The sequence below is a fragment of the Eucyclogobius newberryi genome, unplaced genomic scaffold (genome assembly GCF_026437365.1).
Source record: "Eucyclogobius newberryi isolate DKJ021-1_F unplaced genomic scaffold, fEucNew1.0.hap1 SCAF_20, whole genome shotgun sequence".
NCBI lineage: Eukaryota > Metazoa > Chordata > Actinopteri > Gobiiformes > Gobiidae > Eucyclogobius > Eucyclogobius newberryi.
The window spans coordinates 7,603,362-7,628,985 of record NW_027315835.1 but is presented as its reverse complement, the minus strand read 5'-3'; the positions used below and the strand labels follow the sequence as shown (position 1 = coordinate 7,628,985).

Genomic DNA, 25,624 nt, shown 5'->3' with positions numbered 1-25,624 from the left:
TACTTGTATTACTACTACTACTATGATAACAACTACTGTACTACTACTTTTCCTACAACTACTACTATAACAATAACAACTACTCCTTTCCTACAATAACTACTACAACATCCACTTTTCCTAGAACAGCAACTAATACTACTACTTTTCTTACAACAACTACAATTATTATGTCTACTACTTTAATAATAACAACTACTACTACTACTACTATTACTAATACTGCTTTTCCTACATCTACAGCTACTACTACAACTTCTACTTTTCCTACAACTACAACAACTACTACAAGATCTACTTTTCCTACAACAGCAACTAATACCACTACTACTACTACTACTACTACTACTTTTCCTACAACTACTACTACAACATCCACTTTTCCTACAACAGCAACTAATACTACTACTACTACTACTACTACTACTACTACTACTACTACTACTACTTTTCCTACAACTACTACTACAACATCCACTTTTCCTACAACAGCAACTAATACTACTACTTTTCTTACAACTACAATTATTGTGTTTACTACTATAATAATAACTACTGCTACTACTACTATCTACTACTGCTGCTTTTCCTACAACTACTTCTACGACTTCTACTTTTCCTACAACTACAACAACTACTACGACTACTACTTTTCCTACAACTACTTCTACAACTTCTACTTTTCCTACAACTACTTCTACGACTTCTACTTTTCCTACAACTACAACAACTACTACGACTACTACTTTTCCTACAACTACAACTACTTCTACAACTTCTACTTTTCCTACAACTACTTCTACGACTTCTACTTTTCCTACAACTACAACAACTACTACGACTACTACTTTTCCTACAACTACAACTACTTCTACAACTTCTACTTTTCCTACAACTACTTCTACAACTTCTACTTTTCCTACAACTACTACTACGACTTCCACTTTCCCTACTTCCTCACTGCTAGCCTCTTTCGACCCCTCTTGCTTCCTCGCCCTGCAGTGCGCTCCGATGGCAGTTGGGGGCACTGGTCTCCCTGGTCGGCCTGCTCGGTCAGCTGCGGGGCGGGGCACGTGACTCGGGTGCGTCTCTGTGACAGCCCCCCGCCTCAGAAGGGGGGCAGAGGCTGCAGCGGGACGGAGCGGGAGAACCAGGCCTGCGCCAAACCGCTGTGTCCAAGTGAGTCACTGTCTTTATGTCCGAACTATCGTCATGGTTACTGTTCAAAGGGACGATGTGCGCTGCATAGGGTCAGGCCTGTCTCTTATAGTGTTTAAACAACCCTTACAGGACAATAGTTTCACACAAAATTCTCACTGTACGTACAAGAACATTTTATATACCGTGTTTTCCGGACAATAAGTCGCACCTTTTTTCATAGTTTTGGCCGGGGTGCGAATTATACTTATATTTATATACTTATACTTATATTCCGGAGCGACTTATATGTGATATTATTTGTTATTTTCACACTTGCAACCGCATTTTATACTCCAGTTCGACTTATGTATGTTTTTTTTCTTCTCTATTATGCATTTTTTGGCTGGTGCGACTTATACTCCGGTGCGACTTATAGTCCGGAAAATACGTTAATAATATAGGACAAAAAGCAAAAGTGTATATTTTTTTTGTGTATTTAGTTAATCACTTCACCCGTTTTTGCATTTATTTACTTTTTACGTAGAGAAAATGACACTTCAACTTGCACCTGAAATTGCGGCCATTTTGGAGCTAGTCGCTAATGTCAACAAATATAAAGGAAATATGCTTAGTAAATTACTTAAACATCAGAACAGTTCCACTCTTTATTATCAGCTGTGGTGCTAAACCTTTGTATGATGTACTTTTCTACATAATACAAAAGTAGAGTTAAATCTTCAAATGCTAATGTGGGTTTTGCATGAAAAGCTAATCAATTATTAGCATGTGTGATTAGCATACGGGTCAAACACAACGGACTCAAGAAAATCTTCCAACACCTGAAATGTGACTTGTTCGTGCCTGGAGCTCTCCGTGCACATGCTAATAGTGCTGCACTCAATGTTAATTATGTTTTTGGTGATTTTGAGCTTTTAGCGCTGATTACTGTCTCCGCCCGATAAAAGTCTGTGCTAAGCAACGGAAAAGCTTGCGGTTTGATGGATCCAGTGTGGAGTCGATATCTGCGGCGACTGCTCGTTTGTTGTCATAAACCAGGGCTATTCAACCTCAGGCCCGGGGGCCAAATCGGGCCCTCCAAGCAATTTAATCCGGACCACAACCCATCGAAAAAAACTTGTTTTCTGGTTTATTTCTGGTTTAGCCCTAGTTTAGACCTGGGTTGGTCTTAATCCTAGCGCAATTCTGATTTAAACCAGTCTTGAGTCTAGGTTAGTCCTGGTACAGACCTGGCTGGTACTAGTCTAGTCCTAGTTTAATTCAAGTTCAGTCCTGAATAGGCAATTTTGCAAAGTAATATTGTTAAACGGTGTCGGTGTAATCCCTCATTCCTCCAGGAGTGTTCCATTGTACAAAATATTATTATTATTGTAATCATCTGGACACTCTTTTAGTTTTTCTAACTCAGTGTCCAGATGAATACAACTGAATTGTTTTCTTGTAAAGCAATTTACATGTTATTTCTCACAAAAATCTAATCTATCAGTAGTTGTTTTAATGCATTAACTCAATTTATTGAAACAGTGTTGGGGATATAAAATGTTGTTAGAATGGTGGCCTTGGTCTTGGCCCTCAGGAACATGAAGTTGAATAGCCCTGTCACAATTTGCTTCAGAACCCCCCCCCCCCCCCCCCCCCCCCCCCGCCTAAGTAAACCAGGGCACAAAACACTCAAACCTAAGTGCCGGCTGTTCACGTAAATCACAGTGTTTTCGTGCTGAAACGCCCTTTCACCCTCACATTTGCAAACACCGGCCTCTCGCTGTGCAAATGGCAGTTGCGGGCGGCTGGAGCGGTTGGTCCGAGTGGTCCCCGTGCTCTCGCTCGTGCGGTGGGGGACTGTCCAGCCGAGACAGGGCGTGTTCTGACCCCGCCCCGGAACACGGAGGGAAGCTGTGCGCGGGCGACGCCGTGGACTATGAGGCCTGCAACGCGCCGCCATGTCCTGTGGGTAAGAGATGGCAAACTGTACGCGAGTTTCAGACCGAGTTTAGATGCCATTTTGAGGGTTTTTTAACATTCAAAAGATATATTTTTTAGGGCTGCAACAATTATTCAACTAATTTTGGACTATATAAACAAAATTGTAGTTGTATTTTCATAATTTTGATAATTATCTGGACTATACACACTGAAACACATACATAATTACCTTTTTATAACATAGACAGCTGCATTATTAAACCAAAGTGTTGAAAAGTAAAAATTATCCTCTATTTAGGAGCCTTAATTCAGCATATTTAAACTTTCATTTGGTTTAAAATATATTCAAAACATCTCAATATACAATAGAAATAATTATATGACTAGTCGACTGATTGCAAAAATAATTTCTAAATAGATAATAATAATGGTTAGAAGCAGCCCATTTCTTTTTTTTTAAATTATAATTCAAAGTAGGCTCAAGCTTGGTGCAGCAACAGTTGATTTGTCCTAAAAAAAATAATTAAAAGGTAATAAAGGGCGGTGTTCAATCTGTAATCACTGTGTCTAGAAAGGAAATGCATTATTATGAGTATAAACTTTCATTCACATAAATCACATAATCGTAACATAATTTTTGTTACACGTTTGTTTTCAGATGTTTGTCAGAGATCTAAGCCCTGTTTTCCTGGAGTGAGCTGCACCTCTCACTCAGACGGGTCCTGGGAGTGTGGTCCCTGTCCTCCAGGTCTGAGAGGAAATGGAACTCACTGTGAGGATGAAAACGAGGTAATGTAACTTACTAATGTTAATATGATGCTATCGACCTTTAAAGAGTGAGAATACTAAAGACCCCTGATGTGTTCAGTCCACTTTTTTTTAACTTTAACCATGTTGTACTGAAGATGTGACTGTGGATGTTTTAGAAAGAGGTAAACTACAGTACAGGCTATTCAACTTAAGGCCTGCGGGCCAGATCAGGCCCTCCCAACATTCTGATGTGGCCCAGAATTGTGTCAAAAGTGGGATCATGTTGTGCTGTGTCAGGCACTTTGAAAATTCTGTCCCTCAAGAAAATGTAGTCTTTAGTTTAGTTTGTTTTTTAACCCTGGGGTAGAGATTTAGATTGACTGACACCTAATAAACATTTTCAGTTAAAATCCTGAAACTATATGCGATATGATGGCTGGTGTTTGGTTACGGTTTATAGATCATTTAGTTTTTGCATTGCTGTACACGTTGAAACAGCCTTTCACACATGATGTTAAGTTATTATTTACATGTACGACGTGTGTGTGCTCAGTGTGAAGTGGGCAGAGTGTGTGTGACCGAGTGCGTTAACACGGATCCCGGGTTCTACTGTCTGCCCTGCCCGCCGCGGTACAGAGGCACTCAGCCTTTTGGACTGGGACTACAGGAGGCGCAGACCAACAAACAGGTGAACGTTCACATGGGTAATGGTGGTTTAGCTTTTTGTTTAGGTCTTTCATTAGTCTGTAGATTATTCTTACATTACCAGTATTGCTTTTATATACTGCATTTAGAGACACTTTGTAATGGAAGTGTGGGCCACTTTCACAAAAGCACGGTGGGTTAGATGTCCTCCTGACCAAGGACACAACAACAATATCTAGTGCCTGTCGCAGGGCTCAGACCACTATTAGTTAAATTAGTTAGATTATTGGGCAAATGTCTCCACTAGGCTTCCTGAAAGGGTGGGACGCTCTGCCGAAATATAAAACTAACATAATCAGAGGCAATGTACTGTGTGTTTGGAGCCATGCACAAATGGAATCCTTTACCACACAACATAAGGGACAAAAAAAGCCCTTATAGCTTCAAAAAGCATCGCACTATTATGAACAAACGTATGAATCAATTTGAACATGACACGTGTGAAATTGCATTGTTTTGCGCCTACTTTATGTGAACGTAACACTCGACTGTTATCACATTTCCTGAAACTGTATTCTACCTCAAAGCACGACGCAAATTTGTCTGTATTTGTGTGAAAAGGAAACAGCTTTTATTTTAACACCTTCAGCTACATGACGTATGCTAACGCTAACACCTTCAGCTACATGAGGCACAGACAGAACTGCTAACAAGTTTACCAAAGCATCAGTTTTACCCCAAATCACTAAATCCATTGAATTCTTCTTCCTCTGTGTCACTTCTAAACAACTCCACAAACTCCAGAGGAAGAGGAAGTGCAGATTCTTCTTCTGTGTCACTTAGAGCCTAAAGCGCCCTCTTCTGGTCGTCAGTGTGAAAATAATCAACATGTGAAATGCGGTTGCCAGTGTGAAAATAACGAATAATATCACATATAAGTCGTGCTGGAGTATAAGTCGCACCCCGGCCAAAACTATGAAAAAAGGTGCGACTTATAGATTGGAATAAAACGGTAATAGAAGAACTCCAGAACATGTTTGTAGAGGTTTGAACGACTGAGTTAGCAGCTTTTATACACTAGAAAATCAAAAATAGTTGCAATGAAACATGTCCCTCGCAGCGAACTGTTTTGTTCCGTGTTTCGAAACTGTCACTTTTTCTTGCAGGTTTGCGAGCCTCATAATCCCTGCAAAGACGGCACTCACAGCTGTCACCGATTGGCAGAGTGTTTTTACCTGGGGCTGGCCTCGGAGCTGCTGTTCAAATGTGTGTGCGCCGTGGGCTTCGCTGGAGACGGTTTCCTCTGCGGGGAAGACTCGGATCTGGACGGGTGGCCCAATCAACAGCTCGCCTGCAAACGAAACGCAACATATCACTGCGAAACGGTATCTGCAGTGTTTATGAGTTCAATGTATTTGTATATGCACAATGTAACGCTGATTTTAAATCTCTTTATCCTGACATTTTGTACTGGTTCTCAAATATTTCTTGTTTTGTGCAGATTCCTGTTGTTGCTTGATTTTGTGTCAATTTGTCCACACTTTTTTAGGGTTTTTGCTTAGAACTTACTTACTATTTTATATCTGATTTAAGTATAATTTAGACCTGGATCTGGTAGAACTCAAAAGGCAAAATATGTTTTTAAGTGTAAATTAAATACTATAAATAGGAATAAAATAAGTGTATAAGCCAATATTTGTATCAATGAATTTCAACAAATAATACAAACACTTAAAAATAAATAAAAGTTAACTGAAAATTATTAATATCTGATCTTAAAACAATTTCTATATTTTTTTTTTAATTTTTCTGCATTTTTGCCTTCTAATTAATTTTTATTTTTCAAATTCTCGTCCTTCTGATGCATATTATTGTCTATTTAGTATGATATAATATATATTAATGGGATTTTTACATTTCCCTTACTTTTTTCCCTTACAGGACAATTGCCCAACGATTCCAAACTCTGGACAGGAAGACTGGGACAAAGACGGGCTCGGAGACGCCTGTGATCCCGATGACGATAACGATGAGATTCTTGATGGACGGGTAAGAGACATTTAGATGATAGTATAAGTCGCACGGCCAAAAAATACAAAATAGAGAAGAAGAAAAATATATAAAAGTTGCATTTTTGGGGGAAATGTATTTGATGAGACCCAAGACCAAGAATGCAATTTAAAATAATAACAGATTAGAACATGGTGAATAGGTGTCCGTATGCTAACGCTAACACCTTCAGCTACATGACGTATGCTAACGCTAACACCTTCAGCTACATGAGGCACAGACAGAACTGTGGTAAGTGTCTGGTATGTTAACGTAACATATGAACAGTTATTCAGATAACTATAGCATAAAGAACATGCTAACAAGTTTACCAAAGCATCAGTTTTACCCCAAATCACTAAATCCATTGAATTCTTCTTCCTCTGTGTCACTTCTAAACAACTCCACAAACTCCAGAGGAAGAGGAAGTGCTGATTCTTCTTCTGCGTCGCTTAGAGCCTAGAGCGCCCTCTTGTGGTTGTCAATGTGAAAATAACAAATAATATCACATAGAAGTTGCACCCAGGCAAAACTATGAGAAACGTACGGTATTTATGAACGTTTTTACATCTTAAACACAATACAAGCCCAAACTGTTACTCTGTTACTGAAGTAATTGTTTCCCCAAATACATTTCTCTCTTACTAATTACTTCTACTTGAGTAATATAACGTCAGGCACATATTGTGGTTACCGCCTTTTTATTATTATTATTATTATTATTATTATTATTATTATTATCTGACCGCTCTCTGATTTTCCCTGGCCTTCTGTCAAAAATGTGTAAAGTTTAAAATAAAAACCTAGTCAAAAGCGAGGGAGCAAAACGCCTGCTTCTGGAGTGGGCGGCTGTACATTTTCACAACAATAGAAGAGGAAGTGCAGATTCTTCTTCTGCGTCGCTTAGAGTCTAGAGCTCCCTCTTGTGGTTGTCATGTGTGAAAATTACGAATAATATCACATACAAGTCGCTCTGGAGTATAAGTCGCACCCCGGCCAAAACTATGAAAAAAGGTGCAATTTATAGTCCGGAAAATACTGTAATAATATATAACAAATACAAGAAAACATGCTTACACATACAAAATTATACAAAGCAAGAGCACTGGCAGAGTGGGTCATTCATAACCAGTGCTTTGAATTCATAAAATGACATTTAATTTAAAGAGTTTTATTCCACAGACGGAGCAAAATAGCTGAAAGCCATTTTTGCCAAATCCTGTTTTTGACTCTATGCGACTGTAGTTTAAAAATGTTAATGATAAATACTTGGATCTGTTCAGCAAACTTGATGAATAATATTTAACCGTCGAGAGCGAGAAAAAAAAGCGAAAGGCAACACAGCACATTTACGTATGTGTTTTTAGGACAACTGCCCTCTGGTGTTCAACCCTCGCCAGTTCGACTCAGACCTGGACGGACTCGGGGACGCGTGCGATAACTGTCCCTTCGAGAGCAACCCACTGCAAACCGACACCAACGGCGACGGAGAGGGCGACGCCTGCAGCATAGACGTGGATGGAGATGGTAAGAAACGTGTGGGCGGGGCAGCGCTGCACAAATATGATCCATCAATCTCATCTAAATCGCAATTTGAGTCGGCGCAACTGTCAACTCACAAAGACTGCAGTTATTTAGTTCATTGAAAGAATAAACATTTTAATAGAAACATCTTGTACTTTAGTTTAGACCGCAATTTTTGTATAAATGAGTTATCAGTTTGTATTTCACTCTTCTCAAATATTGATGCTACTGAAGTTGTTTACAATTTTTTTTTTTAACATATAGAAGACATTTTTAAATACTTTTACGCAACTAAATAAGTTAAAGTATTGGTTCCCTCTATAATGTTTTTTTCCCCATACATTTGTATCTTATTTTTAGTAACAAAAATTAAACACAATTACACAAATGAATACACCAAATATCATGGTGGTGACTAATTTACCACTGAATTAATTAATTAAATATATACATTCCATATTTTCCAAAGTATAAGTCGCACCTGAGTATAAGTCGCACCAGCCAAAAAATGCATAATAGAGAAGAAAAGAACATATATAAGTCGCACTGGAGTATAAAATGCAGTTGCAAGTGTGAAAATAACAAATAATATCACATATAAGTCGCTCCGGAATATAAGTATATCAATATAAATATAAGTATAAATCGCACCCCGGCCAAAACTATGAAAAAAGGTGCAACTTATAGTCCGGAAATTACGGTAATATTAAATTATAAAAAAATATTCTAATAAAAAAATACCCACAGTGAATTTAAACATTCTCCTGGAAGCACCAACAAAAGCCCAGAGTGGATAATAATTGGAGGATGAATGAGTGAATGTCCTGCGCTCAGACGTCCATCAGTTCAAACGATGACGATGGCGCGGTAGGTTTGATCGTTTCTTTTGTGCAGAGGTGCTGAACGACCCCGACAACTGTCCTTTGGTCTACAACACGGACCAGAGGGACACGGACCTTGACGGAGTGGGAGATCAGTGCGACAACTGCCCCCTGCTGCACAACCCTCTGCAGGTGAAGGACGCGACCGCGGGCTCGGGTTCAATGTGTGACTGTGGCAGACGCAGAATGTACAAAAACTGAATTTGAAATGGGATGTTAGTCGTGCTTCCGTTGTTTGGTCAGTTATTCAGTCGGTGGTGTTTTAGTCGACCAAATGTCTTATTTATATGCACAGTCATAGAAAAGCTGGAATTTAATCCTCCTTTTCACTTATGAAGATGCAGTTTACTTGGACTTCTCTGTATACGTAGCTGTTTGCATGTGAGATCTTAAAAAATGTGTTTGTGAAAGTTTTTGCTAGTTCCGCGCCACAGTTATTGTCTTTAGTCGACCGCTAATGTCGTCAGTGGACTACAGCCCTAGAATTTGGGAAGTATGAACATCTACATGTCTAATAATCCAAGTTTAGATGAATCAATTACCGTAATGGCATCATAGAAGAAGTGTGTAAAATTAGGACTGAACCAGATATGATCCCTATACTAGCCTGGTCGCCCCCTTCTCTGTTAAACACTACCTTCCTTATGTCTGTTTGAAACAACAATGAAAACAATTGTACACAAAAAACAATGTACAATTGTCTGGTTGTTCATAAACACTGAATTAAAATTATTATTATTATTATTATTATTATTGCACTGCCAACTGCCCACTTGAGTTTAAAATGATTATTTCTGGGACATAAAACCCCTGTAATGGAAACAACAGGTGGATACTTTTGGAATGTACTTTTTGCCACCAGGAGCAGGGGGAAAATGGCCAGCGCTAAAAAATGGTTGACACAGAATGGGCCAACTGTCAAAGACTGAGCCAGAATCACAGTGGACAGGAATAGAATAAAAAAAAAACGAAACACTTTTTGCAAAATGTATGTATAGGTAAAGATAGGACAGATATGCTAGACCAGTTTTTATTATTTTTGTACCTTTTTTGAGCCTCAGTGTACTTCTTATTTTGTTAAAAAGACACAGTGGTACATCACCTACTAAAACATCCTGTTAAAACACAACCAAACAACTCCTATAAAAATAACATGTGGCAAATGATGTATGTGCCACATGTTTTTTAAATGAGTTTTTATGTATTTTTTTGGTGCAGAGGTTTGCGAAATAGTAAATTATTCTCCAAAAATAGATGCGTGAATTCACTTAACAACACCTAAAGTCACACTAGCTTTCCCCGACAAATTGGTTGAAAATCAGGGTTCTTCTAGATCACATTAGTTTTATCATCTCTCTGTCTTTGTCTTGTTTTTTGTGCGTTTACGTGTCGATATCTGAAGTATTGTCGGTCCTTCTTGCAGCTGGACTCCGACAGCGACTTGGTGGGAGACTCGTGCGACGACAACGCGGACATCGACGAGGACGGTCACCAGAACTCCGTGGACAACTGCCCGTACGTGTCCAACAGCAACCAGGCCGACCAGGACCGGGACGGCCGCGGCGACGCCTGTGACCACGACGACGACGGCGACGGCGTGCCCGACGACAGAGACAACTGCAGACTGGTGCCCAACCCCGACCAGCGAGACTCGGACGGTCAGAGTTTGAACACGCTTTGTGACAAATGTGGATTTAACTTGAAGCTTTAGGTCATTATAGTACTTAAAGGACACGTATTATGCAAAATGGACTTCTTTGAGCTTTTAACAACATAATCACATTGTTCCCTCATCAAATTATACCTGGAGTTGTTCATTCATTCACGCTTGTTTCATTCATTCTTGGCCAAAAAAACGCTTGGTGTAAAATTTCTGAGATTTGTGATGTCATAGGTTGAAATCCGGAGGTCTTCTGCACTGTTTTTAACTCTATATGTGAGTATTTCTGCTGTCAAATCGTTTTTTCATACAACGACATATTTACATTAGCACGATGGACCATTTTCAGAGTTACAATTATTGTGATGAAAAAGTGTCATTCGCGATTATTCCCGATTTTTCAAAATTTTTCACAATTATTTACCTTATTCACAATTATTGAGACTGTGACTAAACAAGAGTGAAACCTTAATTTTTCTTTACTTCCCGTGGTCTGACATGTTACTTCTCCTCCTTTGTTTGTGACCAGCTTTTTTCAAAATAGAACTTTCTGAAAGACAAAATGAAGTTAAATATACTGTACATTTAACTTTAACTATAGATTGAACAAATTTAGATTCTAAAACTGTCACAATTATTATTTTTTGGCTTCATTTTTTACGATTATATTGTGACCCTAATAACCACAATTAATTATTCACCTAATAATCGATTTAACATAACGTCGGTGAAAAAAGCTAGCGTTGTTTTTCTCCCTGCGGTAATCCCCTCTGCCGCCAGTAGACGGAGCGCTAACACCAGTCCTGATCCTGATCCCGGACGACTTTTGGTCTGTCATCTCTCTCTCTCCGACAAAACCGTGGAAACTGGCTGATTTAAAACAGCAAACAAATGTATAAGTAAACATAAAACCACTGCACGTATCCGCATAGGTAATAACTGACACACTGTATACTCCCTCTACACTGTATTTGGCGTGCCACTAGCATGTGTTTGTGTCTGTTTGCGTGTGTGTATTTCCTACTGGCAGATGTTGAGGAACGAGCACTCAAAACAATGCCATCTGCCATCTCGTCTAACGTTAGCGCAACGTCTGCAACAAACATTCACGTCGTGTGCAGTTTATTATGGATTTATTTAACAGCCATGAGTACATATTCTTGCTTCAGTGGAGCAAACAAATATGAACATTTAAAGCTCACGTGAGAATCCAAATAACATAAATAACGATGACAGCTGTGATCTTTGTACCATATTTTCCGGTCTATAAGTCACGCCTTTTTACATAGTTTTGGCCGGGTGCGACTTAAAATTCGTTATTTTCACACTGGCAACCGCAAGAAGTGACACAGAGGAAGAAGAATTCAATGGATTTAGTGATTTGGGGTAAAACTGATGCTTTGGTAAACTTGTTAGCATGTTCTTTATGCTATAGTTATCTGAATAACTGTTCATATGTTACGTTAACATACCAGACACTTACCACAGTTCTGTCTGTGCGTCATGTAGCTGAAGGTGTTAGCGTTAGCATACGTCATGTAGCTGAAGGTGTTAGCGTTAGCATACGTCATGTAGCTGAAGGTGTTAGCGTTAGCATACGGACACCTATTCACCATGTTCTCTAATCTGTTAATCTAATTATTTTAAACTGCATTTCAAGATGAAATGTCTGTTCTTGGTCTTGGATTTTATCAAATAAATTTCCCCCGAAAATGCGACTTATACTCCAGTGCGACTTATACTCCAGTGCGACTTATGTATGTTTTTTTCTTCTCTATTATGCATTTTTTGGCTGGTGCGACTTATACTCCGGTGCGGCTTATAGTCCGGAAAATACGGTACGCATTTTCGTCGCTACGCTAACGCATTTCCGGCACGTTTCCTGTAGGCGACGGTAGCGGCGACGTCTGCTTCGACGACTTCGACAACGACAGTGTTCCCGACGCGCTGGACGTGTGCCCGCTGAACCAGGACATCGGGCTCACGGACTTCAGAAGGTTCCAGGTGGTTCTGTTGGACCCTAAAGGAACCACGCAGTCCGATCCGCTGTGGATCATCCGGAGCGAGGGCACGGAGCTGCTGCAGAAGGCCAACTCTGACCCCGGCATCGCTCTGGGTGAGGGTGCAGAAACGCCCAATATAATGTAGTCGTTCTGTGTCCAAATGTATACAAATGGTGGAAAAGGCTTGTGTTATCAGTGTGAAGGAATATTGGGCTAAACATTTAAAAAAATGTCTGAATATGTTGAATTTTCCTTCAAAAAGTTGGTATTTAATGTGTCAAAATCTGGAAAAAGACAATCTAAATCTACCAAACTTTACATATTTGTACAAAAGCAACAACTGATCTTTACATTAGGTTTACATTACATTAGTGCAAAAAAAGGTTCAAATTTACAAAAGTACAGTTAGGTATCTATTAAAAAGCAATTGTGTAATATGTTTTTAACTGATATGCAAACTGAATTAAACAAATTTAGTTATTTGGTTATTAGTAATTTGACTTAATAATATCGCTTTGAATCAATTTAACTCGGATATTTAAAATAAAAAATAGCTCAGTTACAGCCTTTAATGTCCGTATTTGGGTAAGAATCAAAAGAACAATCCAAAATGCTAAAAAAAAAAAAAAAAAAAAAGATCATATTTAATTATAATTTAATTCAATTCTGATACATTTACAGAAATGAGTATTAATATGCACCTAAAATAAATAAATAAAATAACATAGAGTTTTTTTTAAATATAATAATAATAATAATAATACAATTGAATTAAAAATAATAATAATTAAAAACAATAAAAAAAGAAAATAGTCAAAATAATCCGGGGATAAAAAAAATCTAAAAAAGTAAGTGAAGCTGAAAAACAAGCACAGCCATGTCAAAATAAATCACTAAGGACATGAACAGGGTTAAAAAACAAAACAATACATAAAGATACAGAAAGCACAGAACCAAAACGGGATCATTGACAGCATTTAGTCACAAAAAAACACAATTAAATAGATTTGAACACATGTATTTGTAATAAAAATGTAACGATGCTTTTGCACATTATTCCTCCAGGTTTTGACCGGTTCAGCGCGGTGGACTTCAGCGTGACCTTTTACGTGAACACGGACCGCGACGACGACTACGCCGGCGTGGCCTTCGCGTATCAGTCCAGCCGCCGCTTTTACGTGGTCATGTGGAAGCAGGTGTGGACTCGACGGCACTCAAACACTAACGCTACGGCAAAGCGCTAATGCTACGGCAACGCGCTAACACTACGGCAACGCGTTTCGGAAGTGCGAAACGCGTTGTTTCTCCCGGAAAATCACAACAAACGATAATCAAACCCTTTTCCAAATGTTGTAAGAATCATGGGCTGTAAAAAATAAAGTACCGAATTAAGCATTTATAGTTAGTTTATGAGTCCGACATGTTAATTATTCAAACATCTACGGCTGAAATGTTCTTATATTACAAAAAAATAACAAAACATTCATAATACGAGACATATTGAGCCCTAAAATATTGTCCCAGTTTAATTTATTGAAGTCGATAAAGTGATTACTGTGCCAGGTCTAGTATAAAAAGATGTATTCCGCTCATACACGCAAGCTAGAGTAATCTGCTTATGCTAGCTATCCAATTATAGTCTGATTTCTCTAGAGAATAAGTTAAACAGGCACAGTCACTCAAGCACTATACATTTCTACGCCTTTTCTTTAGCATTTGACACAAAGTAGAGATAAAAAGCCTTTTGAGTTTGAATAATGATTGTCTTTTGTGAGATAATTTGTGCTTGCGTTGTTTTTTATTGTATCGTAGCCGCTGCTTTTATTGCGTTTTGGTTTTATTGTCCGCTCTGTGCTTTGGCTGTAGTAAATATGTTTTATAGATACGTTTAATTTGAATAGTGACTGCGGGGAAGCATCTGGCGTTCACTATTGTAAAGTTTAAACATGTTTTAGAGAAGAAAAAAACATATATAAGTCGCACTGGAGTATGAAATGCGGTTGCAAGTGTGATAATAACAAATAATATCGCAAATAAGTCACTCCGGAGTATAAGCATATAAGTATATATATATAAGTATAAGTCACACCCCGGCCAAAACTATGAAAAAAGGTGCAACTTATAGTTCTGGAAATACGGTAGTCATTTCTTCAGTTCAATCTGTAGTTACCGTGACACAAAAACAACATGTATTTTTAATAAGTATATCTTCATTTTAATGCTTTGGCGCCCTATTCATAATAACTACACCTTAATTAGCCTTAATAAAGCACAGACAAAGATTTACCGTATTTTCCGGACTATAAGTTGCACTGGAGTGTAAGTCGCACCAGCCAAAAAATGCATAATAGAGAAGAAAAAAACATATATAAGTTGCACTGGAGTATGAAATGTGTGTGAAAATAACAAATAATATCACATCGGAGTATAAGTACAAGTATATAAGTATAAATATAAGTATAAGTTGCACGCCGGCCAAAACTATGAAAAAGGGTGCAACTTATAGTCCGGAAAATACAGGTAATAATAACAATGAACAAATAGTTTCTTGAGAATAAATGGATCTTATCATTGTTTGCTTTGCTAAGGCAATAATTAAAAGTGTTTGTGTCGTTTGAGCTCGACAGAAAAGACGACCTCAGCTGCTTTATCGAACTGCTCGGAGGAGACGGCTTTAGCGCAGTGTGTATTTTGTTTATGTTGCGGTTTTGTTGATGTGCTTGTGCGGTGAGCGCAGGTGTCGCAGGCCTACTGGGAGAAGAGGCCCTCAAAAGCGTTCGGCACGGCGGGACTCTCCATCAAACTGGTCGACTCCACCACGGGGCCCGGCGAGTATTTGAGGAACGCACTCTGGCACACTGGAAGTACAAGGAACCAGGTATCGCGTACGGCACTGCACATCGCTGTATGTCGCTGCACATCGCTGCACATCGCTGCACGTCGCTGCACGTCGCTGCACGCTTTAGTTAGCAGACTAGTGTAATTACATTTAAGCAATTGTTTTTTTTACTCCATTTGTGATAGAAAAGCAAACTAACCCTGGACATCATAAAGTGTGGCTTGTTTTTTTTGTAATAAAGATTTAAAAGCATTAGTATTTAGATTGTATGCCAGATAATAATTGCTTTTTTTTATTTTTTTTATTGCTAGAACAAAAAAAAGAGAAGATGAAAAAAACAACAACACATGACCAAAAAAAGAAAAGAAAAAAAGAAAACAATTGTTTGTTTTATTATTATTTATTAGAAGAAAAAGGATGAAAAAAAATTACGAAAAAAACAACACATGACAAAAAAAAAGAGAGAAAAAAAGATAAGAAAAAAAGATAACAATTGCAAATGTTTTATTGTTTTGGTAGAAAAGCAAAAAAACAACAACTGGAATCTAAAGTGCGGCTTATTTGTTGTAATACAAACAATTGTTTTTTTAATTATTATTTGATTTATTTTTTCAAACAAGAATAAAGAGAAAATGGGAAAAAATAAAACACACGACAAAGAAAAGAAAAAATATAACAATTGCAAAGGATTCATGGTTTATTTTGCCTCCAGTCGACGCCATTCTGTAGTTTTGAACCGTCTGATGACATTTCAAGAGTCTATACTGTGTGTTTATGACAATACTACAAGCATAAAGTGTCATTTGTATTACCAGCTTTTAATCAGTTTGTTTTGGACAATTGGAGACCACTACAGTCGTCTCTGTTAATGGGAAACACACTTTGTCTGCGTTCAAATGAGTTAAACCGAATTTGCTTCGCGTAATTCCCAATACGTCTCCCTCATTTCTTGTTTTTGCACTAACTCTGTTGAATAATGACTCTATAAAAAATACAAATAAATCTGCCACAAAGTTGCACTGAATGATTGGAAATACCTGAATCTTTGTTTCTCCTCTCGCGCTGACCTCCCCCGCATCTGTCTCTCCCCCAGGTCAAAACTTTATGGCACGACCCAAATAAAATCGGCTGGAAGCACTTCACGGCGTACCGCATGCACCTCATGCACCGGCCCAAGACTGGCTTCATCAGGTAAAAAGAAAGAAGAAGAAGAAGGAAAACGTAGAGAAACATAGAAAGAACGTATGAGTTACCTGCAGTTTATAAGCATTTTTACTGGTTCGTTTCCGTCCTGTATCTTACAGCGCCCCCTACAGGTCGGACGACTCGTTGAACTAAAACGCAGTTAAGATCAATATATTTAGAATTTTGCTAACATTTTTAAAGATGTTATCACAGAATAGCAATTTTTTTAGGGTAATAATTTCACTTCCTGTTTGTAATTGATGACATCACACTAGGAAATTACCCAACAAACACTGGGCAAAACGTATCTAATGTCGCCGTTTTCTTTATTTGACAAATACAAATATATGAGAGTGACTTTATTATGTTGAATTCATGTTTAGAGAGTCAAAAAATAGTTTATTTTGTGTGAATTATGCTTAAAATTTGACTGGAATGAGTTTCTCAAGTGTGATGTCACTTCCTGTCATTTTTCTACAGATTTTTTTGACTTTTCTCTACAAATACCGCCTCGATTGGTGTAAAACTATAATTTATATGTACAACAGGTACAAATACACCAAATAAAGTCTAAATTGGAAAATCGTAAAAACCTGTCATAGGCCCTTTAATCACAGTTTTTGCAGGATTTGAAACGAGCGACTTCGCCAGTTTTACATCAACTTAACCGTTTTATTCTGCGCACAAATCCCGAGCTTTAAAACATGTGTCTCTCTGTGTTTTTCCAATTCAAACCATAAAAAGAATTGGCAAGGCATTTTCCATTTTCTCCTCCGCGCTCGTCTGCCAGAGCTCGCGAAGATTTAAGCGACGAGCCACACAGAACGAAACATCTCAAAAACCTGCTCGGATCACATCAGATGCTCCCCGACTCGGCGACGTCGTCAATCTTTCAGAGTTATTACGCGAGAGCCCGTGTAATAATTCACGATTCGCGGCACGGATTCTGCAGAACGCGTTGCACTTCTCGCTAATGTGCGCGCAAAAAAACCAAAACGCCCCGAGCATCGCGCTTTTATAGCACAGATGGAGAGCGATATCAAGGCTCAATCAGCAAAGAGGCAAAGCTGTTAAAAGATTGTGGAGAGATGCATTGTGGGTAAGTGAAGTGCGTTGCGATGTTTGTGATTTTTGAATGGAATATGAAGAGGTGTACTTTTAGACACATATGGTTTACTTTTAGACATATAACTTCACATATAGTTTTTCTTGATTTATGTAAAAATATGACAAGAAATCGCACTGAGGTCGACTGGCTTTTCCTGGAATGTCCCTGATTAAGGCATTAGACTTACCTATCTCCATGGAGACGAGCAGTTGACGTCACCAGCCCACAAGTGACAGGTCAGATCTGTGGAAATTGGATGTTTTTCCCAGACAATAAAAACACATGTGCTGTACTTTCCGGAGTATAAGTCGCACCAGCCAAAAAATGCATAAAAGAGAAGAAAAAAACTTATATAAGTCGCACTGGAGTTAGAAGTTAATTAATTTGATCAGATCCTAGACCAAGAACAGACGTTTCATCTTGAAATGCAGTTTAAAATAATAACAGATGAGAGAACATGGTGAATAGGTGTACGTATGCTAACGCTAACACCTTCAGCTACATGACGTATGCTAACGCTAACACCTTCAGCTACATGAGGCACAGACAGAACTGTGGTAAGTGTCTGGTATGTTAACGTAACATATGAACAGTTATTCAGATAACTATAGCATAAAGAACATGCTAACAAGTTTAGCAAAGCATCAGTTTTACCCCAAATCACTAAATCCATTGAATTCTTCTTCCTCTGTGTCACTTCTAAACAACTCCACAAACTCCAGAGGAAGTGCAGATTCTTCTTCTGCGTCGCTCAGAGCCTAGAGCGCCCTCTTGTGGTTACCAGTGTGAAAATAATACATAATATCACATATAAGTCGCACCTCGGCCAAAACTATGAAAAATATTAAACGGCTATATTTGTGTTGCAATATTTAAATGTGCACTACGTAACTGTCTGTCTCCATGGAGATGTTATTGCTTTGCCTGGAATGTTGCACAGTATGGCATTAAACGTATCCATCCCCACGGAAACAAGGGGCGGGCGCCAAGTTACAATGTGGAGGGGCAATAAAAACACCTCTAAATATTCCCAAAAAACACATATTCATGGAGACAAGCCCCTTTAAATGTGTTTGATCTGGATGCTTTACGTCGTGCACGTTGACCCTCTTTTGCTCCTTACATGTCTGCGTGTCTCGTCCCGTTGCAGAGTGGTGGTGTACGAGGGGCGGGGCCTCCTGGCGGACTCCGGGGCGGTGTATGACCACACTTTGGCCGGAGGGCGTCTGGGCCTCTTTGTGTTTTCACAGGAACAAGTCATCTTCTCCGACCTGAGATACGAGTGCAGAGGTAACGAAGACTGAGACTCACCAACAACTCGCTTTGGAAATCTGTGTGAGATCTGGAGCGAGATCACGTGTCGTTTGGTCCTGGTATGGGCCCAGTTTGAGCGTCGGTTTGGGCTAGTACAGGTTTAGTTCCAGGTTTAGTCCCAGTTTAGAACAAATGTTGATGTGTGAATGCACCCTACAAGATACAAGACTAAACCAAGATGTAACCAGGTCTAAACCAGGTCTAAACCAGGACTAAAGCAGAACTAAACCAGAACTAAAGCAGAACTAAACCAAGACGTAACCAGGTCTAAACCAGGACTAAACCAGGTCTAAACCAGGTCTAAACCAGGACTAAACCAGGTCTAAACCAGGTCTAAACCAGGACTAAACCAGGTCTAAACCAGGTCTAAACCAGGTCTAAACCAGGACTAAACCAGGACTAAAGCAGAACTAAACCAGAACTAAAGCAGAACTAAACCAAGACGTAACCAGGTCTAAACCAGGTCTAAACCAGGACTAAACCAGGTCTAAACCAGGTCTAAACCAAGACTAAACCAGGTCTAAACCAGGTCTAAACCAGGACTAAACCAGGATCAAACCAGGTCTAAACCAGGACTAAACCAAGACGTAACCAGGTCTAAACCAGGACTAAACCAGGTCTTAACCAGGTCTAAAGCAGGATTAAAACCTTTTCTAAACCAAGACTAAACCCATGGATACTTGATGCCAAAACTACTAAACTAAGACATAACAAAAAGCAAACATCATTCTGAATCAGGCTCAACTTCAATGACATTTTTTACCTCAAAGTAAAATATTGGCTTCATCTGAAATGTACGGGCTGAATTAATATAAATAAACCTGAAAAGGACATGTCAGCATAAACGTGTCACTTGCTGATTTAAGTCCAGATCAAGTCCTAGTTTAGTCCTCATTGCTCCTGTTACAGTCCTGGTTAAGCATGTCGCTCGGGTTTGGTCCCGTACAAACATCTTGAGCCCCACTTTCACAGACTTCTCCTGCCGTGAACCCGTCGTTCTTAGAAAAGCCGTGTCTGTTTTTCAGATAACTGATTCTGCTGCTGCTGCTGCTGCTGCTGCTGGGAACGGCAGAGAAACAAGCTCAGATTTATGATGATTTGGAGAGCGACAATGTTCTGACCCGTGTCAACCCAACAACCATCTTGGACTATGATTGTTGTTGTTTTTTTTATTTTAGTTTGATGTCTAGATGTAATAAATCCATATGTCGATGGCCTTCTGAAAACGCAAAGTGGTTTTAAAGGGACATAATTGGCTTGTGTTCCCTCGTGATTTACTCACTCAAAGTTGTATTTCGATTGATTCCTGCAGAGTAATTTACTATGATTGTCCTGCACTTCAGGCTTGAGTGCACAGAAAAATTAAGTTTTCACCTGCCCCCCATCTCCGCCCACTGCTCTGTACTACAATACTTCCATTTGAAAAGGAATTAACTGGCTCATTTCTACAATTACGTGCGATCTTCCCAACTAGAATGCTAACAGCGTGCTTCCTGACTAGCATGCTACCAGCGCGCTTCCCGACTAGAATGCTAACAGCGTGCTTCCTGACTAGCATGCTACCAGCGCGCTTCCCGACTAGAATGCAACCAGCGCGCTTCCCGACTAGAATACTAACTGCGTGTTTCCCGACTAGAATACTAACAGTGCGGTTCCCAACTAGCATGCTAACAGCGCGCTTCCCAACTAGAATGCTACCAGCGCGCTTCCCGACTAGAATGCTACCAGCGCGCTTCCCGACTAGAATGCTACCAGCGCGCTTCCCGACTAGAATGCTACCAGCGCGCTTCCCGACTAGAATGCTACCAGCACGCTTCCCGACTAGAATGCTAACAGTGCGGTTCCCAACTAGCATGCTAACAGCGCGCTTCCCAACTAGAATGCTACCAGCATGCTTCCCGACTAGAATGCTAACTGCGTGCTTCCCGACTAGAATGCTAACAGTGCGGTTCCCAACTAGCATGCTAACAGCACTCTTCCCAACTAGAATGCTAGCTACCAGCGCGCTTCCCAACTAGAATGCTAACAGCGCGCTTCCCAACTAGCATGCTAACAGAGTTTTGGACGATAACGCACTCCATAATTAGACGCTGAATGCACTCAGCTGTCTCATTTTGTCCCTAAAACTGCTTTTACAACACATCTAAAGCTGTTTTAAATCAATATTATGGTTTACAACAATGCACAAAATGTGAAATTATGATCTACATAAAGTGCCTCTGACACGTTGGACGACTCATCGAACTAAAATGCAGTTAATATAAATACATTTTGATATTTTGCTGAAAATGATATCCGAAATAGCTATCTTTTTAGGTTTATAATTTTACTTCCTGTTTGTAAATCGACGACATCACACTAGGAAATTACGAGTACAAAAATGAATCACCATTTTTTTTTACTTTACAAATACTAATATGCGAGAGCACTTTTGTTTCGTTGAATGAATGTTTAGAAGGTCAAAAAATGTGTTTCTTTGTGTAAATTATGCATAAACTTTGACTGGAATGAGTGTCCCTGGTGTGATGTCACTTCCTGTCATTTTCTACCGATTTTCTCCGCAAATACCTGCGCGATTGGTGTAAAACTATAATTTATACGTACAACAGGTACAAATACACCAAATACAGTCAAACTAGGAAATCGTAAAATCCTGCCATACGCCCTTTAATACAAAATACACGGAATAAAGCATTATATTCCGTTATTACATGTTATCAAGCATTGGATGTACATATTAATTAACGATTAAATGATGGAAAGGACAGTGTGAGGATTCGTGTACATTCTTGGAAATTAAATCTGTAACTGTTATCAATAAATCAGTCTGTATTGTGTATATATTGTGAATGCATATTTTTACTTCATGTTTAGTAGTTTGTGCTACTGTATGGAGAAGTCGCAGTCTCAAGCGCCCTCTTGTGGCTCAAAGGTAAACGACATTCAATCAGGATTAGAAGTATTTCCCAACGACCAATGCTAGAAAATCTAATTAATTTGGTGAATTGAATTGATTTTTAGAAAGTATATTGACTTATTGTGCCGAACGTGACGCTTTAAATTAGAAGAAGAATGAGTAATTAGCTGTGACGATTGGAATAGTGCCAGTTTAAACTCGTTAGCACTTGATTAAAGATTAAAAAAACAGACTGCGGAGCAAAACTCTTGTCCTCAAAACCTTTTAATAACACGTCGATCTGGTCTTTTTCTGACGCAAACTGTGACCACGCCCAAAAAGTATTTATACAAGAACTTACCAGGAAAGTGTTGATGTGTATTTGTGTAAAAAAGCAGATTAATTTCACAATTCTGTTCCATTTATTCAGCTAATTCACTCCATGTCTTAACCTTTTGCTTTTATAGTTAAAATCCAAAGAAAATATTAGTTGACGAATACAAATTCTGGTTTATATATATATATTTTTTAGCTTTGCCTCACATGAGAACAATAAAAATACAAGTGTGCCTATTTCTACTAAAGTACTTTTTAAACCTTTGCTATCACCATTATGTGCTATTAACTGTGTTTTAAGGAGTTTAACACTGAAAATAATACGTTTTTACAGCTTTTCTTTATCTATAAGCTTAAATTTATCATGTCCGTCACACCACATTTCCCTGTGATGGTCGCCTTGTTTATTGCGTGTACTGTATGATGTAAAATACAGTTAAAATGTACTGGAATTACTGACTGTATTGTTAATATTTCTACAGCCGATGCAGCCACGCCCAGCTTTATACGTATTATACCGGCTGCGTCAATACTGAAACATCTCTCCATTACATCTGGGAACAATTACTGGATTATACACCATTATATCCAAAACTGAGTCATAATATGCGCCATTTTGTCATACTTGGACCGACCTTACACAGTTGGGGTGTTTTCGATATCAAATAAATCAACATTTGTGCACATTTTAGTCGTTTAACTGATTAATATTGTTTTAGTCTATTTTCTTTAGATTATAAGGATTTATATGGGACAGAAAAGAGACTATATGGAGTGGGTTTGCTGAGTTTTTACGTATAAATACACAGTTTCCAAGTACTTTTCTGCATATAAAGTTGTTTTTTATGTATTTCTGTGACATTGTAGTGCAGTTTGGGTCAAATAAATAGAGATAACGTAATAGTTTTGAGTCTTTACCAAGTCTTTCTTAGCTCAATATGGGCCTTCTCTACTTTCATACACAGAAACTAGCCCTCAAATGTTGGAGACTGTAACAAGTGTATTTTGAATGAAGTCTACTCTTTTCAGTGAAGGAAAGTACCAAAGTACAAAAGTAAAAGTACTGTACTTACATAAGTACCATACTTATCTGTACTTTACTTAAATAACTCTTTACAGTTTTAGACCCCGTGAAATGGCTGAGATGTTGTTTTGAGCACTTTCATAGTACGTCAGCTTTGAACGAACCCAAATATACAAATAAATGCTGCCAGAAGAATTAGGAAATCGATCCAGTCTTTGATTTTGAACAAAAATCTGCACTTTTCAAGCTTTAATTGTTCTCAAAATCTGTCTGAAATCCTCACTTTTCACGTGACAGTTGCGCTCTTCTTCCACCACCGACTCTTTTATGTTTTTACGTGGATAAATAACAGTTAAAATAATAAAAAATGAGTGAAATACGCCCTATCTGTGGAAGTTTAGTCTCTGAGAGGCGGCGAGGGGCGTTGTTGTCAAGGTTATGTGGCGCATGAAACTAAACAGTACGACTCATGCTGAAGCTCCTTTTGCCACAGTTTAAATGCAGTTATTTGTGTCTGATGTAACGCCATGATGTCAGATTTAAGACTATTTGTACCAGTTTACAGATAATGAAGAAGTACACAGTAACAGGTCATTGTGTCCCATTTGATAAACATGATATAAACAAGATGGATACATAAAAAAGGCCTTATTAAGTATAAAATAAACCTTCACTTAATGGCTACAATAGTGTCTAACTCATAGTCGAGCTTAAAGACGTGATTCATTACTGTAGCTGTTGAAATGCAGTGTAAATACAGTTTAAATCTGGACTTACCTTGAAACCCGACCTTGAGGTTTCAGGGGAAAATCCTTTGTTGTTATTCTCAACATTTCAAACCTGTCGGACCAGTTTGAGCGAGGCCTTTTCCCAATCCGTGTCGCCTCGCTCGCCCTCTGCCCGAGGCCAACAGTCGAGTCAAAGTACTGCATCCAAGCAAACCCTCTACGTATTAAGTACATTCTACAGTGGATACTTACTTTATTACTTCACTAGATTCCAGAGGATGTGTCTGTACTTTCTACACTACTGGACTGAGAAGTAAAAGTATATTTTTCTCACAGTTTTAGACTTGGTGGCACATTTCTGGAGCACATCTTGCCCGAACACACACAAACAGGCTTCAAACGCATTCTTATCAAAGTTTATTACAATTTGATGCTTTAACGGTTCATTTATGTACATTTTTAATACTTTTAACGAGTATTTGTGTGCTCATGTACCTGTACTTTCACTTAAGTATCAAAACGGAGCAGTAGCAGTAGTAGTAGTAGTAGAAGTAGTAGTAATAGTAGTAGTAGAAGCAGTAGTAGTAGTAGTAGTAGTCGTAGTAGAAGTAGTAGAAGTAGTAGTAGTCGTAGTAGAAGTAGTAGTAGAAGTAGTAGTAGTAGAAGTAGTAGAAGTAGTAGAAGTAGTAGTAGTCGTAGTAGTCGTAGTAGTCGTAGTAGTAGTAGTAGTAGTCGTAGTAGAAGTAGTGGTAGAAGTAGTAGAAGTAGTAGTAGTCGTAGTAGTCGTAGTAGAAGTAGTAGAAGTAGTAGTAGTAGAAGTAGTAGAAGTAGTAGAAGTCATAGTAGAAGCAGAAGTAGTAGTAGAAGTCGTAGTAGAAGTAGAAGTAGTAGTAGAAGTAGTAGAAGTAGTAGTGGAAGTAGTAGTAGTAGAAGAAGTAGAAGTAGTAGAAGTAGTAGTAGAAGTAGTAGAAGTCGTAGTAGTAGAAGTAGTAGTAGAAGTAGTAGTAGTAGCAGCAGTAGAAGTAGAAGTTGTAGAAGTAGTAGTAGAAGTAGAAGTAGAAGTAGTAGTAGAAGTAGTAATAGAAGTAGTAGAAGTCGTAGTAGAAGTAGTAGAAGTCGTAGTAGAAGTAGTAGAAGTAGTAGTAGTAGAAGTCGAAGTTGTAGTAGAAGTAGTAGTAGAAGAAGTAGTAGTAGAAGTAGTAGAAGTAGTAGTAGAAGTAGTAGAAGTAGTAGTAGTAGAAGTCGAAGTTGTAGTAGAAGTAGTAGTAGAAGAAGTAGTAGTAGAAGTAGTAGTAGTAGTAGTAGTAGAAGTAGAAGTAGTAGAAGTAGTAGTAGTAGTAGTAGTAGAAGTTGTAGAAGTAGTAGTAGAAGTAGTAGTAGAAGTAGTAGTAGTAGTAGTAGTAGTAGTAGAAGTTGTAGAAGTAGTAGTAGAAGTAGTAGTAGAAGTAGTAGTAGTAGTAGTAGAATTAGTAGAAGTAGTAGTAGAAGTAGTAGAAGTCGTAGTAGAAGTAGTAGTAGAAGTAGTAGAAGTAGTAGTAGAAGTAGTAGAAGTAGAAGTTGTAGAAGTAGTAGTAGAAGTAGAAGTAGTAGTAGAAGTAGTA

General features: G+C 38.6%; 1 protein-coding gene across 1 annotated transcript in view; it reads left to right on the top strand.

The window, feature by feature from the left end:
- The window catches only part of LOC140369171 (thrombospondin-2-like), a 30,184-nt gene extending 9,969 nt beyond the window's left edge, over window positions 1–20,215 (top strand). The window contains exons 6-20 of the mRNA XM_072456437.1: window positions 1,003–1,179; window positions 2,936–3,109; window positions 3,740–3,870; window positions 4,385–4,519; window positions 5,643–5,861; window positions 6,418–6,525; window positions 7,893–8,052; window positions 8,944–9,062; window positions 10,354–10,588; window positions 12,479–12,706; window positions 13,659–13,789; window positions 15,331–15,471; window positions 16,526–16,623; window positions 18,876–19,015; window positions 20,065–20,215. Of these exons, the coding sequence (XP_072312538.1) occupies window positions 1,003–1,179; window positions 2,936–3,109; window positions 3,740–3,870; window positions 4,385–4,519; window positions 5,643–5,861; window positions 6,418–6,525; window positions 7,893–8,052; window positions 8,944–9,062; window positions 10,354–10,588; window positions 12,479–12,706; window positions 13,659–13,789; window positions 15,331–15,471; window positions 16,526–16,623; window positions 18,876–19,015; window positions 20,065–20,072 (2,204 nt within the window). The 3' untranslated portion in view covers window positions 20,073–20,215. The remainder of the gene's footprint in view (window positions 1–1,002; window positions 1,180–2,935; window positions 3,110–3,739; window positions 3,871–4,384; window positions 4,520–5,642; window positions 5,862–6,417; window positions 6,526–7,892; window positions 8,053–8,943; window positions 9,063–10,353; window positions 10,589–12,478; window positions 12,707–13,658; window positions 13,790–15,330; window positions 15,472–16,525; window positions 16,624–18,875; window positions 19,016–20,064) is intronic.
- The last annotated feature ends 5,409 nt before the right edge of the window (window positions 20,216–25,624 follow it).